Below are 14,928 nucleotides of genomic sequence, written 5' to 3'. Positions count from 1 at the left end.
TACACCGGTTCAGGGATCCCCCAGCCCTGCTCTGGCGCGAAACTGGACAAAGGAAAGGGGAGTGACCACTCCCCTGACGTGCACCTCCCCTGGGAGGTGCCCAGAGCTCCTCCAGTGTGCTCCAGACCTCTGCCATCTTGGAAACACAGGTGCTGCTGGCACACTGGACTGCTCTGAGTGGCCAGGGCCAGCAGGTGACGTCAGAGACTCCTTCTGATAGGCTCTTACCTGTGTTGCTAGCCTATCCTCCTTCCTAGGTAGCCAAACCTCCTTTTCTGGCTATTTAGGGTCTCTGCTTTGGGGAATTCTTTAGATAACGAATGCAAGAGCTCATCAGAGTTCCTCTGCATCTCTCTCTTCACCTTCTTCCAAGGAATCGACTGCTGACCGCGCTGGAAGCCTGCAAAACCGCAACAAAGTAGCAAAGACGACTACTGCAACCGTGTATCGCTGATCCTGCCGCCTTCTCAACTGTTTTCCTGGTGGTGCATGCTGTGGGGGTAGTCTGCCTCCTCTCTGCACTAGAAGCTCCGAAGAAATCTCCAGTGGGTCGACAGAATCTTCCCCCTGCAACCGCAGGCACCAAAAGACTGCATCACCGGTTCTGGGTCCCCTCTCAGCACGACGAGCGTGGTCCCTGGAACTCAGCAACTCTGTCCAAGTGACTCCCACAGTCCAGTGACTCTTCAGTCCAAGTTTGGTGGAGGTAAGTCCTTGCCTCCCCACGCCAGACTGCATTGCTGGGTACCGCGTGATTTGCAGCTGCTCCGGCTACTGTGCACTCTTCCAGGATTTCCTTTGTGCACAGCCCGGTCCCCGACACTCTAACCTGCAGTGCACGACCTCCTGAGTTGTCCTCCGGCGTCGTGGGACCTTCCTTTGTGACTTCGGGTGAGCTCTGGTTCACTCTTCTTCGTAGTGCCTGTTCTGGCAGTTCTGCGGGTGCTGCTTGCTTCTGAGTGGGCTCCTTGTCTTGCTGGGCGCCCCCTCTGTCTCTTCACGCAATTGGCGACAACCTGGTCCCTCCTGGGCCACAGCAGCATCCAAAAACCCTAACCGCGACCCTTGCAGCTAGCAAGGCCTGTTTGCGGTCTTTCTGCACGGAAACACCTCTGCAAGCTTCTTCACGACGTGGGACATCCATCCTCCAAAGGGGAAGTTCCTAGTCCTCTTCGTTCTTGCAGAATCTACAGCTTCTACCATCCGCTGGCAGCTTCTTTGCACCCTCAGCTGGCATTTCCTGGGCATCTGCCCACTCCCGACTTGAGTGTGACTCTTGGATTTGGTCCCCTTGTTCCACAGGTTCTCTCATCTGGAAATCCATCTCTCGTCTGGAAATCCATCGTTGTTGCATTGCTGGTGTTGGTCTTCCTTGCAGAATTCCCCTATCACGACTTCTGTGCTCTCTGGGGAACTTAGGTGCACTTTACACCTACTTTTCAGGGTCTTGGGGTGGGCTATTGTTCTAACCCTCACTGTTTTCTTACAGTCCCAGCGACCCTCTACAAGGTCACATAGGTTTGGGGTCCATACGTTATTCATATTCCACTTTTGGAGTATATGGTTTGTGTTGCCCCTATACCTATGTGCTCTCATTGCAACCTATTGTGACTATACATTGCTTGCACTGTTTTCTATTGCTATTACTGCATATTTTTGGTATTGTGTACATATATCTTGTGTATATTTGCTATCCTCATACTGAGGGTACTCACTGAGATACTTTTGGCATATTGTCATAAAAATAAAGTACCTTTATTTTTAGTATATCTGTGTATTGTGTTTTCTTAATATATTGTGCATATGACACTAGTGGTATAGTGGGAGCTTTGCATGTCTCCTAGTTCAGCCTAAGCTGCTCTGCTAAGCTACCATTTTCTATCAGCCTAAGCTGCTAGACACCTCTTCTACACTAATAAGGGATAACTGGAGCTGGTACAAAGTGTAAGTACCCCTTGGTACCCACTACAAGCCAGGCCAGCCTCCTACAGCAGCACAATCAGGCCCCTAAAGGAATGTATTCAGGAACATATGCGTGCACTCAGAAATAATGATATAACATCACCAGTGCTACGACATATGAATAAAAACCATCTGTAGGAAGATGGCTCTGTATGCACTATTTCAAAGCAAGGAATAGTATGCACAGAGTCCAAGGGTTCCCCTTAGAGGTAAGATAGTGGCAAAAAGAGATAATACTAATGCTCTATTTTGTGGTAGTGTGGTCGAGCAGTAGGCTTATCAAAGGAGTAGTGTTAAGCATTTGTTGTACATACACACAGGCAATAAATGAGGAACACACACTCAGAGACAATTCCAGGCCAATAGGTTTTTGTATAGAAAAATATATTTTCTTAGTTTATTTTAAGAACCACAGGTTCAAATTCTACATGTAATACTTTGCATGAAAGGTATTGCAGGTACGTACTTTAGGAACTTTGAATAATCACAATAGCATATATACTTTTCAAATAAAACGCATATAGCTATTTTAAAACTAGACAGTGCAATTTTCACAGTTCCTAGGGGAGGTAAGTAATTGTTAGTTCTTGCAGGTAAGTAAACCACCTACGGGGTTCAAGTTTGGGTCCAAGGTAGCCCACCGTTGGGGGTTCAGAGCAACCCCAAAGTTACCACACCAGCAGCTCCGGGCCGGTCAGGTGCAGAGTTCAAAGTGGTGCCCAAAACGCATAGGCTTCAATGGAGAAGGGGGTGCCCCAGTTCCAGTCTGCCAGCAGGTAAGTACCCGCGCCTTCGGAGGGCAGACCAGGGGGGTTTTGTAGGGCACCGGGGGGGACACAAGTTAGCACAGGAAGTACACCCTCAGCAGCACGGGGGCGGCCGGGTGCAGTGTGCAAACGCACGTCGGGTTTCCAATGTAAATCAATGGGAGACCAAGGGGTCTCTTCAGCGATGCAGGCAGGCAAGGGGGGGGCTCCTCGGGGTAGCCACCACCTGGGCAAGGGAGAGGGCCTCCTGGGGGTCACTCCTGCACTGGAGTTCCGATCCTTCAGGTCCTGGGGGCTGCGGGTGAAGAGTCTTTACCAGGCGTCGGGATCTGGGAATCAGGCAGTCGCGGTCAGGGGGAGCCTCGGGATTCCCTCTGCAGGCGTCGCTGTGGGGGCTCAGGGGGGCTACTCTGGTTACTCACAGTCTCGTAGTCGCCGGGGAGTCCTCCCTGAAGTGTTTGTTCTCTACAAGTCGAGCCGGGGCGTCAGGAGCAGAGTAGCAAGTCTCACGCTTCCGGCAGGAAACGCAAGTTGTTTTTAAGTTGCTCCTTTGTAACAAAGTTGCAGTCTTGGGTGAACAGAGCCGCTGTCCTCTGGAGTTCTTGGTCCTTCTAGAGCAGGGCAGTCCTCTGAGGATTCAGAGGTCGCTGGTCCCTGGGGAAAGCGTTGCTGGAGCAGTGTCTTTAGAAGGGGGGGAGACAGGCCGGTAGAGCTGGGGCCAAAGCAGTTGGTGTCTCCGTCTTCTCAGCAGGGTTTTTCAGCTTAGCAGTCCTCTTCTTCTTAGGTTGCAGGAATCTAGTTTCTTAGGTTCTGGGGAGCCCCTAAATACTGAATTTAGGGGTGTGTTTAGGTCTGGGAGGGCAGTAGCCAATGGCTACTGTCCTTTAGTGTGGCTACACCCTCTTTGTGCCTCCTCCCTGAGGGGTGGGGGGCACATCCCTATTCCTATTGGGGGAATCCTCCATCTGCAAGATGGAGGATTTCTAAAAGTCAGAGTCACCTCAGCTCAGGACACCTTAGGGGCTGTCCTGACTGGGCAGTGACTCCTCCTTGTTTTTCTCATTATCTCTCCTGGACTTGCCGCCAAAAGTGGGGGCTGTGTCCAGGGGGCGGGCATCTCCACTAGCTGGAGTGCCCTGGGGCATTGTAACATGAAGCCAGAGCCTTTGAGGCTCACTGCTAGGTGTTACAGTTCCTGCAGGGGGGAGGTGTGAAGCACCTCCACCCAGAGCAGGCTTTGTTTCTGTCCTCAGAGAGCACAAAGGCTCTCACCGCATGAGGTCAGACACTCGTCTCTCAGCAGCAGGCTGGCACAGACCAGTCAGTCCTGCACTGAACAATTGGGTAAAATACAGGGGGCATCTCTAAGATGTCCTCTGTGTGCATTTTTTAATAAATCCAACACTGGCATCAGTGTGGGTTTATTATTCTGAGAAGTTTGATACCAACCTTCCCAGTATTCAGTGTAGCCATTATGGAGCTGTGGAGTTCGTTTTGACAGACTCCCAGACCATATACTGTTATGGCTACCCTGCACTTACAATGTCTAAGGTTTTGCTTAGACACTGTAGGGGCATAGTGCTCATGCACCTATGCCCTCACCTGTGGTATAGTGCACCCTGCCTTAGGGCTGTAAGGCCTGTTAGAGGGGTGACTTACCTATGCCATAGGCAGTGTGAGGTTGGCATGGCACCCTGAGGGGAGTGCCATGTCGACTTAGTCATTTTCTCCCCACCAGCACACACAAGCTGGCAAGCAGTGTGTCTGTGCTGAGTGAGGGGTCCCTAGGGTGGCATAAGACATGCTGCAGCCCTTAGAGACCTTCCCTGGCATCAGGGCCCTTGGTACCAGGGGTACCAGTTACAAGGGACTTACCTGGGTGCCAGGGTTGTGCCAATTGTGGAGACAATGGTACATTTTAGGTGAAAGAACACTGGTGCTGGGGCCCTGTTAGCAGGGTCCCAGCACACTTCTCAATCAAGTCAGCATCAGTATCAGGCAAAAAGTGGGGGGTAACTACAACAGGGAGCCATTTCTTTACACCATCCAGATACAGAAGTTCCATTAATAAAATATATGGGCATTAGTCACACCCCAGTAAATTCTAAGGGTGGAAATAGGACACTGGATCTGAGAAGGAATGAAGCAAAATGGATAATCAAGTTAAGGACCACAGAAATGGGGATGAACTTGGATGATGAATTGTATCATTTCCTATAACTATGCATATATGTGGACTCTGTAGAAGGCTCTCTATCATGGATAATAGATTTCTTTTGCTTAAGATTGAATTGGCTATCTATATACAAGAATATGTTTGGATTAATATGTACATGATGCTATTATTGTACATCTATGTGCTACATCAATTCTCACTATGTTGATGGTCTTTTTTTAACCTTGATTTCTTTTCGGTCTATCTCCTTTTTTCCTACTATAAACTTTTCCTGACGAGATCGATTAATCAGTGATGCAGTTCAGGATACACTTTGTTTACACATCTTTACAGGCCAATTAGATTGGGTATAACCCAGGGCACTGTTGTCTCTTACAATAAGTTGCTGACATTACAATGTGTAATTAGTGATACAATGCAGTACATATAAATACATTTTAGCAATATATTTCGTTAGTGAGGGAATTATATATGGAAGAGCCATATGTATTATATTACAAGATGGCTGCCATTTTTGTATTACTCTACAAGTTCTCTTTCCCTCTCAATGGCATTCGATCGCATTCGTTTTAGGACTGTGATATTACATGGAGGCGCCATATGGATCACACTCCAAGATGGCCGCCATGGACTGTGTGATGGTCGGAGGCCTCTTTCTTTGTTCATGTCAATACGATCCCCGTCCAGGAATGGACGGTATAATATTCAACGTCGGCATTGGATGTTTGCTGACTTATCAAATGGTTATATAAGGCGGTCTGTTCACGTAGAAGATCTGAATGGTATTGGTACGGAGTGAAACGGGACGCGGATTTATGACGGTTAAAATGTCACCATACAGGTAATTTTGAACACAGGTTGATTGTTTTTGCACCGCGAATGTCGACATAATTCTGGTGCTCTTGTAATATTTTGATATACAAGCACTTCTTAGTGTCAATCAGGTTATATTCATATATGCTTTACCTGGTTATTTACTTTGGGATATCTTACTTTCTCATTAACATTTATACACGAGTACTTAAGAATTCTCAATTAGGAGTTTATTTATTTTATGGTTTATCGTTATGGCGATACACATAATTTGTTGCATCCCACACATACTTTACTCATAAGGATTGCTGTCACGTTTTTGAATTAGGTCTCAGCTAAGATATTATATTTTTTCAATTTACAACCGTTATACGGTTATGGTGTGTGGGGTCTCTCTGCCAACAATAGTTACTTTGGATCATGCGAAAACAACATGCATACTTTATGCTGTTGAGGGATTGGCAATACATAGTTGTAATCAAAATAAATGATGCTAAAATTGAGAAATGGTTCGTCTTTAATATGAAATTGTTTGATTTTTGTGCTTGTAGATAGAAGAATAGTCATTTGTGACGTTCTTCTCTACTCATGAGATATATGTAAACACTCTATTCTTTTGGGACCAGTTGAGAGTTTGGTAGTCGAAGTAGCATTTCCAATAAGAAGGAAAGTTTTTGTTTGGGACCCATCACAACGAATGGGCATAAGTGGTATTCTTATCAAGGTCAGTATTTGATTTGAATATTTTCACATTCTATATACACATATGGTTTTGAGCTTGCAGCTCACAACTTGGTTCCAGTCTTCCATTTATAGTTTGGGATATCGTTTTGGGATTCAGGAACCTGTGGAGAAAATAAGGTATTTTCCCTTTGGATCAGTAATTATGATCACTCTGGGGAAGATTTGCTATATAAGGTCTTTTTCACGTTCGGAAATCTTGGGACCCTTTTGAACATCTATATATCAAATATTTCTACCTACTGATCACTTTGCCAAATATATGGCTAAGTAATATTTATCAACTTATCCTTCTTAACAATTAGATTTCTTTGACATCTGGTGTCGGTTCTCTTCTCACAATTTCTTATTAGTAACACACACTCTCTGGAGATTTGGTGTGTCCTTTTATCTATTTATAATGTATAGTTATTATTGTTTTTATTGTGTTACATAGTCTTAGACAATAGTACAATGTTTTTGGATTATAATTCACCAGCCTTGAAGAAGTCCAGTCTTGGACGAAACACGTGTCGGCTGATGCTGCATGTGGGCTCAACATATGTCTTTTAGGCCCATTAACTTCAAGTTTGCATTTTTGTATTAAGAATACATTATAACTTCTGTAATCGCTAATTGTTAGTGTATTTTTAATGTATCAGTTTGTTTTGTGTTATGATTTGTATTGTATGTTATGTGTTTTTGTTAATAAATTATACGTTTTTTTATATGTGTAAAGGAGTTGGTATGCACATGTGAACAAGAGAACTTACACCAGGGTTGCTAATGTGAAAATAGTATTGTGAGAACATATTGGAATTCTTGTTTCTAACTTAGGAGTCACTATTGACCCTCCATATTTGTATACTAAGAACAATTTGTGTGCTCCGCTATATTTTTCTCTTTTATCAGAGTAGTTTGTCCATGCCCAGCAGGTCGTGGGAAGCGTCTGTATTTCAGCTGGATTTCTGGTAGGTCCTGAGGCAGTAGGACAGCAAGAGATGTGGAGGAGGTTTGTGATTGTTCTGGCCTAAGGTATGGTGTGTGTTTGAGATTAACTTTAACCCCAACCTGTGGACTTCCTTACCCCCGGACACGGAACTGTATGTCAAGTACTTACCTGTAAAACATTCTAACTCTTCTTCCCCCCAAGGAACTGTTTCTGGAATTTGCACTGTGTCAACTTTTAAAACAGATAATTGCCAATATTTCAAAAACTGTAAAACTTATCGATTTCAAACAAAATACTATTGATATATGTGTGAAATATGAATCTATTGAAGTACTTACCTGCAACTCGAATCTTGTGGTTCTAGAAATAAATTAAGAAAATATATTTTTGCTAGATAAAAACCATTGGTCTGGAGTTAAGTCATTGAGTGTGTAATTCTATTGTCTGTGTGTGTACAACAAATGCTTTGCACTACCCTCTGATAAGAATAACTGCTCGACCACACTACCACCAAGGAGAGCATTAGTATTATCTACTTTAGCCTCTGTTAAGCCTCTGGGGGACCCTGCACTCTATATCTCATTTTGATCTAGTATATACAGAGCCAGCTTCCTACAAATATGGACAGTAGAAGTCCACCCATAGTAACAAGAGATCAATGAGAGACATTTCAGGAAGAGCAACAAATAATGTTGGGTATGGTCCTACAGCAGCAAAAGGAAGCAGATGAGCCAACAGTTTAAGACTACAAATAAAACAAGCGCATGCGACGCAGGCTCGACCCTAAAAAGCAGTGTGCCTCACGGAGGTTTGGCGCTGCACGAGGCCCCCGGTGAATGACGTGGGAAGCCCTTCGGTAAGTGGTGCCCAGCTGCAGGCTCATTTAGTTTCTGTTGTTTGCGGAAAAGTGTAACATCCACAGGAGTATTGAAGATGTGATGTTTACCGTTCAATTTAATGCGCAAACGTGCGGGGTATAGCATGCCATACCGCAGGCCAGCTCATTGTAGTAAAGCTTTAATGTTGGCATATTTGCGCCACGCCTCCTGAACCACAGGAGTGAAGTCTAGGTATAGTGACAGAGTCATTCCCTGGAACTGTAGCGGGACCTTATTGTGGGCCTGGAGGAGAGCAGTGTCATGATCCTAATCATTTAATAGGCGGGCAATGATTGGGTGTGGAGGTGCCCCAGAAATGGGTTGGGAGCCTAGAGAGCCACAAGCCTTCTCCACTGCAAAGATAGCAGCAAAGGAGTCTCTGCCAAACAGTTCTATGAGGACGAGTTCGACATAAGTACTCATGGGTCCGGTATTGGTATATTCAGCCACGCCCATGATACAGATATTGTTACGCCCTGAGTAGCCCTCCAAATCTTCATTTTTCGCCTCTGCAGTCTTCAGCAATAGCTCGACTCTCTCCACACGCCTGGCCATGGCTGTTGTGCCACCCTCCACATCCGATATTCATTGTTTGGCAGCGCCAAGCTTAGTGGAGTGATCGTCCAGGCACTCGTGCATTCCATCCAAGAACATTGTGAGGGCGTCAAAGCGTGTATCTGTGGCCTTAAAGCCCAACTTTAGTTCTGCCATTATCACTGCAGTCCCCTTCTGAGGAGGAGGGTGGGCAGAGTGTGCGCCATCAGCTGGGTCAGTGTGGTTCTTCAACCTCCTGGTGCTGGCGGAGGGGGGATCCTGGCTGAGTCAAACAAAATTTGGTGCTGTTTAGTGTCTCCGTGCCCCATCCTGAGCCAGCAGTGGAGGAGAGACTGGGCTACGTAGAACAGCCAGGGAAGGATGGTATAAACAGTCTCCAGGTGGTGGTGGGCCTCAGAAAAGTGCATTTGCGATGTAGTCCCATGCTCCAAAAATAAAAAGTAGAACTCACAGCAAGGGTGTGCAAGGTATCGTATTGAGGGAACCTTGCACGCACTGGTCAGATGGCGTAGTCATTCAGGGTAATGGGTTCCCAGGCAATGCATTGCGCCGACAGTTCATGTGTGTCACTGTGTAGCGGTGGACATGCCCCAATGAGCAATGGTTAGCAGGCACTCACCAGAACCTCTTTATCAAGTGGGTCAGAGGGGTCAATCCTGCAATGCAGCTCCAGTAGGCTGGTCGGAACAGAGAGAGTGCATGCCAAGGGGCCGACAAGGAGATTCAGGCAGATGCGGCGGACTTTGCTGTGAAGCCCGCCGAGACCTCCCCAGAGGATGTGCAGTCGGCGCAAGCCATTGCCGACATAGGCCCCAGTTCTCCGCAACTGCCTCAGCACCAGGAGCGGGTGAAGATAGGCAGGTCAGGGCCCCACGAGTGGCAGCCGCATAAGGCAACAAGCAGCATTGGAGGCAGTCCAGAAACCACTGATCACACCCCCCCCCACTCACTTCCACGCTGTCGCAGCAGGGGCCCAGCCGTCAGTAGGGCGTCAGCAGCACTCAGGAGCTGTGTTAGGACGAAGGGCAGCGGCAGAAAGCATATGTGAGCAGGCGATGTCCCAGGAGTTTCACAGCTGCGCGGCCATCTTGGTCGGTGGTTAGGCCATGCCCAAATGGGCCACCATTCGAAGTGGCTTCAATAAATAAACACCTTTATGCTCATTGTGGGCGTCCTGTTAAATTCAGATTATTTCCCTACTCTGGAATTACCATTTCCGTGGACACAGGTGAGGAAGCTGGTAATTCTGCGGTGTGGAACTATCGTTATATTGCAAGTTCTTGGGCATAACGTGCAGGAATCAGTGTTTCTGTGCTGATACCCACATGCCCTCAGGTATTTTCCTATGGTATATCACATAAAGGTTTTAGCTGCTTTCAGTGGCCAAAATCGCTGTTCAAAAAACCAAAAGCTATAATTCCAATGGACCCAGTAATGGGAGTTACCAGGCTCATTTATAATTTATGGGCCACTTGTAATAAAGGCCCTAAAGTGACTGCAATGCAACGCTATGTGATCAGTAATAAAACAGCATTAAAGTGTCTGACGGATGTATTTACAGAAAAGGTTGAGTATTTCACAGTTATGTGGGTACAAGCAATGTGTCCCCACTTCAGAGGTACATATCCAGTGCACTCATATAAAAGCACCAATTCCATCATGATGCACATTACAGTGGAATTACCCCTTTACTGCTGAGTCTTGCCTTATTGCCACATCATCCCCAGCCCTAACTTCTACTAAAAACGTAGCCTTTTCAGATCCCTCAACCCATTGGTTCAACCAAGTTAGTTCAGGTGGCATGCCATCCACACAAAGCCTAATGTTGACACAAGTGCCAATTCTATTATGTTCTGATCATTACTCATTCAAGTGTAGGGCTCTCAATCCCACCATAAACTCTTTACTCCATCAGTAAACACATTTGAGATGTTCAAGTTACTGAACTCACCAAAGCAGGTGAACCCATCGCCATTGAAGCCTTGGTAACACTGGCAGAAGTAGGAGCCAATAATGTTACCACAGCGGGCATTGGTGTCGCATCCGTGCTTCCCCAGGGCGCACTCGTTCTCATCTGCGGAGACATAAGTTTCTTGTAACCATACCATCTATTGGGATACCAGCATTTTCAAAATGTGCATTGTAGGCTGAAGGCTTTGCGATAGCAATTGCAACTCAACACTGTTTCGATAAAGTGGTTAAATGTACAACCTGTTGGTGGCAGAAAAGGGCCACCAAGCCCATTTGGCTGCCCATCATACTTCTAATTACACACTGTTACAATAATGCTGCAAAAACAGAACAAATGTATTTCAAGTGATACATCCCCATTACATTGACAACCATTACACCAACACAATAATTATACAGAAGTGACCATGCACTCAGTTTTCTGGGTCCCCAACATGTCTCTAGTATCCAAACTGCAGGGACTGGAGTTAGATTGTACATCTGCCAGCTCAGGTCACAACGGTTGGAGGTCATGGTAGGTGGAGATAATGGCCACTATCCAAGTAATGATTATATCTGTGTAATGATCATATCAATCTGATGAGTTCTAACAATTTATATTTGGTAATAATTGTATCCTTTGATTAAGTAAAACATATCTCAAAACATTTAGCACCTGGATACCCAGGGCACCACCAGGGCACTCTATAAATACCCATAACATACAATTTCTGCATATACAAATATCACCTAAGAAGGGCACTGATTTATATTCAAAAGTATGAAAAGCTGAGCCAGAAGTGCCAGGACTCAACATGCGACTTGCAGGTCTCACACTGAAAGTAACAGGTACTTAACAGGCGGAGCCGCCCTAGGAGCACTAAGCACATACAAGGTCACCCATTCACCCATCCCACCATTTGCCACTCTTCAGATCCAGCTTTCCACCCGTGATCCTGTATCCCTTTGCACTGACCCTAGAGCTTCTCAGATGCTGTGATTGTTGTTGTCTCCTCCATTTCTGCTGCTAGGTTGCTACTGGACCAAAATGTGTTTCTATGAACAAACTACTTTTTTCAGTATCAATGCCCCCATTCTATATTATTTAAAATTGCTTCTTAGATTGTTTTTAATAGCTCCCAAGTAGGCAGATAGAATATCTGAGGCACATAAAGATAAAGTGATTTGCACAGAATCAATCTAATTGGTGAAGTGTTGAAGCTCGGATTCTATCCCTATTCCCCGGGTTCCTAAACCAGATCTCCCCCAACCGTACCCCGTAACTGACCCTTTTCAGCCTTAGTCATATCTACTTGTTCATAAATCTCACTTCCATGTTAATATTTTAAGCCATGAATCTACCCTTGAGATAAATCAATGCACCATTTTGAGATCAATATTTTTATAATTGGTGCTTCTTCTCCACGGCGTGCATATTTTGGGCCTGAAATGTCTCCACCCACCTCGGTACCCTTCCAGGGAAGGCTCCAATTACTTACCGGTAATCGTCATTGCCCCGGTCCTACATTTCATTATTACAGTCTCCTACATACAGGGTGTGACCCACCTCTAACGCAAGGAACTCCAATTGAAAACCTGAAAAATGCAGGCCCCACCCATCCTGGCTAGGTGCTATAAACAGAGTCTGCATTCCCAGCATCCTCTGGTGCTATGGAAGACAAACCCAAAGGCCAAGCCGCAGAGGGTAGGAGAGCCATAAGGCCTGTAGCAAGAAAGAGAAGGACTAAGAGTAGTGAAGATCACCGGTAACTAAAGTGGTGCCTTACCTCTGGGTTCCTCTTCCTCGCCCTTACTTATGAGTTATATAAAGACCCCAAGATGGTCTCCAGAGGGATGAAATCCAATCAGAGTCACAGACAGCACAGCTCATGTGACCATAGGTGAAAAGCAGCCACCTATAGGAGGCCAACAGTGCAACAGGCTGGTGCACAAACAAGTATAGAGTCCCATGGCAGCCACTGAGAGGCCAGAGGACCCAGAGTGAAGGACCGCTAGACCTAGCTGGACTGGGGAAAAAGGGCAAGTACACTACAGGACCATTTGGCCACGCCAGACCCAAAGGAAAACTCACGCTGTAGGCCAAAATCATGGAAGGCAGCAAGAGGCCATCTTTGACCAAAGACATAGGCACAACTGCCCAAAGGACAGTAGAAAGGAGACTGTCCTTGCAAACCAAAGGATAGAAGGGCTAACACATCTGGCGGTGAGACTGGCCCTCGCGCACTACTAAGCTGAGAGACACACACCCAACTGAGCAGAGGGAAGAGATTACCCAACCTGCTGATCCGTCAGACCTCCAGGATCAACCCAGGACAAATCCCCCAAAAGGACACAAGCATCACAAGATAAGGAAAGTGGCAAGAAGGCCAGAGAGGCAGGATGCCATATTAGATGCAGTGTCAGAATACAAGCACCAACCTAGAGAACCAGAAGACATCAACATGCATCATATGGCAATGCTATAAGTCCAGACCAGTGGCAGAATGCATGCTAAGTAAATATGGAAAACTACCACCAAGAGCCTATCCAGAGGAAGTGAACTGAATGACAATCGAAGAACAGAGGCCGGGTCAGCCCTTCTCTGAAATGAACTGGCAACCAGCAGGAGGCACACAGTGATGCAGAAACCAGCCAAACTGGCCATCATACCAGCAGCAGGGGAAGCAAGCAACGGCTAGGCAATCATAGCTGACAAATCATGCACAAGTGGACCAGGGACAAGATGGATTCCTAACAACCCAACCACAGGGGCACGGTGAAAAATTACACCAAGGTGGAGGAACAAGCAATAATAAAGGTCCAACAAGTGGTTTGATGTGTCGCAAATGAACAACTCAGAGGTGCATCGCTGCCATGAACCATCCAATCAAGACTCAAGGACAGGGCAGGAACTTAAAAACCTAAGACAGATGGAAATAAAGTGTACCAAACAGGATGCTTCAGGACCGCAGCTGAGGTACAGGATAGGGGAGGGAATCCTGCAAACCCTCGCTAACAGCAGAATCACACCAGAGAGGACCAAGAAGAGGAGCCCAGGAGCTGAAGTCCAAAGAAGTACCAGAGAAGGACCAAAAAACGACATGCACTTCTGCCACAATACAGCAACCAAAGCGTGCATTGGAGCATCAGAAAGGCGCATACTGCCAGGGCAGAAAGCAAAAGAACAAATGTGAAGCCATCAAGACACAACCTACAAGCAGTGGGGACCTGCACGTGCCTTCAGGGAGGACAGCCAAACATCTTTGGATAAACACAGCTTAGCCAGCCCTGGACCAGAGTATGTGAGAAAGAACCACTTGTCTATGATGCATGGTCTTGGATTGCACTGTCTGGAGCTGACCCTAAATCCATGTTTCCCTTATTCACTGATCACGTGACTTCCATGAACTGGACAATGGGACTCTGAATTTGGGGCCAGTTTCTTTTGCCACCCGTAAAACTTTGTTTTATTGGATCTGAATCCCAGTTCACTTTGGGTAGTAGGTTTTTAGGAACTTAAATACGTTTTGTAAGATTCTCATTCGCTGGAGCTCAAACCCACTGAGCGACCCTCTCTGCGCACAGGTCCATTAAGAAGAACAGACTTATCCTACTACGCTTGATAGATTTGTGGCACATTTTGTCAAAGGGTAACATTGAGTCTATTTCAGAAATGATGCTGAGGACTTACATCTGAAGCCCGTATTATCATATTAACTGACACAATGAATAAACTAAGCATTTAACAAATCACTACGGAGCAAGCCCACACATAAACACAACCATATACAACCAGTCATACACACCTGAGCAGAAAAATAAGAGCCATATGAAAATGGCGTCCAGATCAAGAAAGCGCTTTGTACCGTACAAATAGTAGAAGGTGCTACAAAAATGAAATAACATAACATCCCATACATCTATTGGGGGGGGGGCACATATATTGGCTCCAAATGTGCTAGGGCCTTTGGGCTTTCTTGGTTCAATTGTTTGACTAACCTACAATTCCCATTTAAATAAATGTGTGCTCTTTTCATTATTAAGCTAAACCATATCGGAGCATCAAACCTGCTAGTAGCTCCTGGAGTAAGCCTTCCCTGCTCGACCCGTTAGCTTACAAACTCGAGCATGTAAAAGCAGGATCCTGAGTATCCA

The 14,928-nt window shown here is 46.0% G+C and overlaps 1 protein-coding gene across 1 annotated transcript in view; it reads right to left on the bottom strand.

Moving 5' to 3' along the window:
- Positions 1-14,928, bottom strand: part of LOC138282912 (latent-transforming growth factor beta-binding protein 4-like) — a 269,263-nt gene that overhangs the window by 175,101 nt on the left and 79,234 nt on the right. The window contains exon 9 of the mRNA XM_069220935.1: positions 10,775-10,897. Within this exon, the coding sequence (XP_069077036.1) occupies positions 10,775-10,897 (123 nt within the window). The remainder of the gene's footprint in view (positions 1-10,774; positions 10,898-14,928) is intronic.

Source organism: Pleurodeles waltl, chromosome 2_2 (genome assembly GCF_031143425.1).
Source record: "Pleurodeles waltl isolate 20211129_DDA chromosome 2_2, aPleWal1.hap1.20221129, whole genome shotgun sequence".
In the NCBI taxonomy this organism is placed as follows: Eukaryota; Metazoa; Chordata; class Amphibia; order Caudata; family Salamandridae; genus Pleurodeles; species Pleurodeles waltl.
This window is presented reverse-complemented; position numbering and strand designations above follow the sequence as displayed.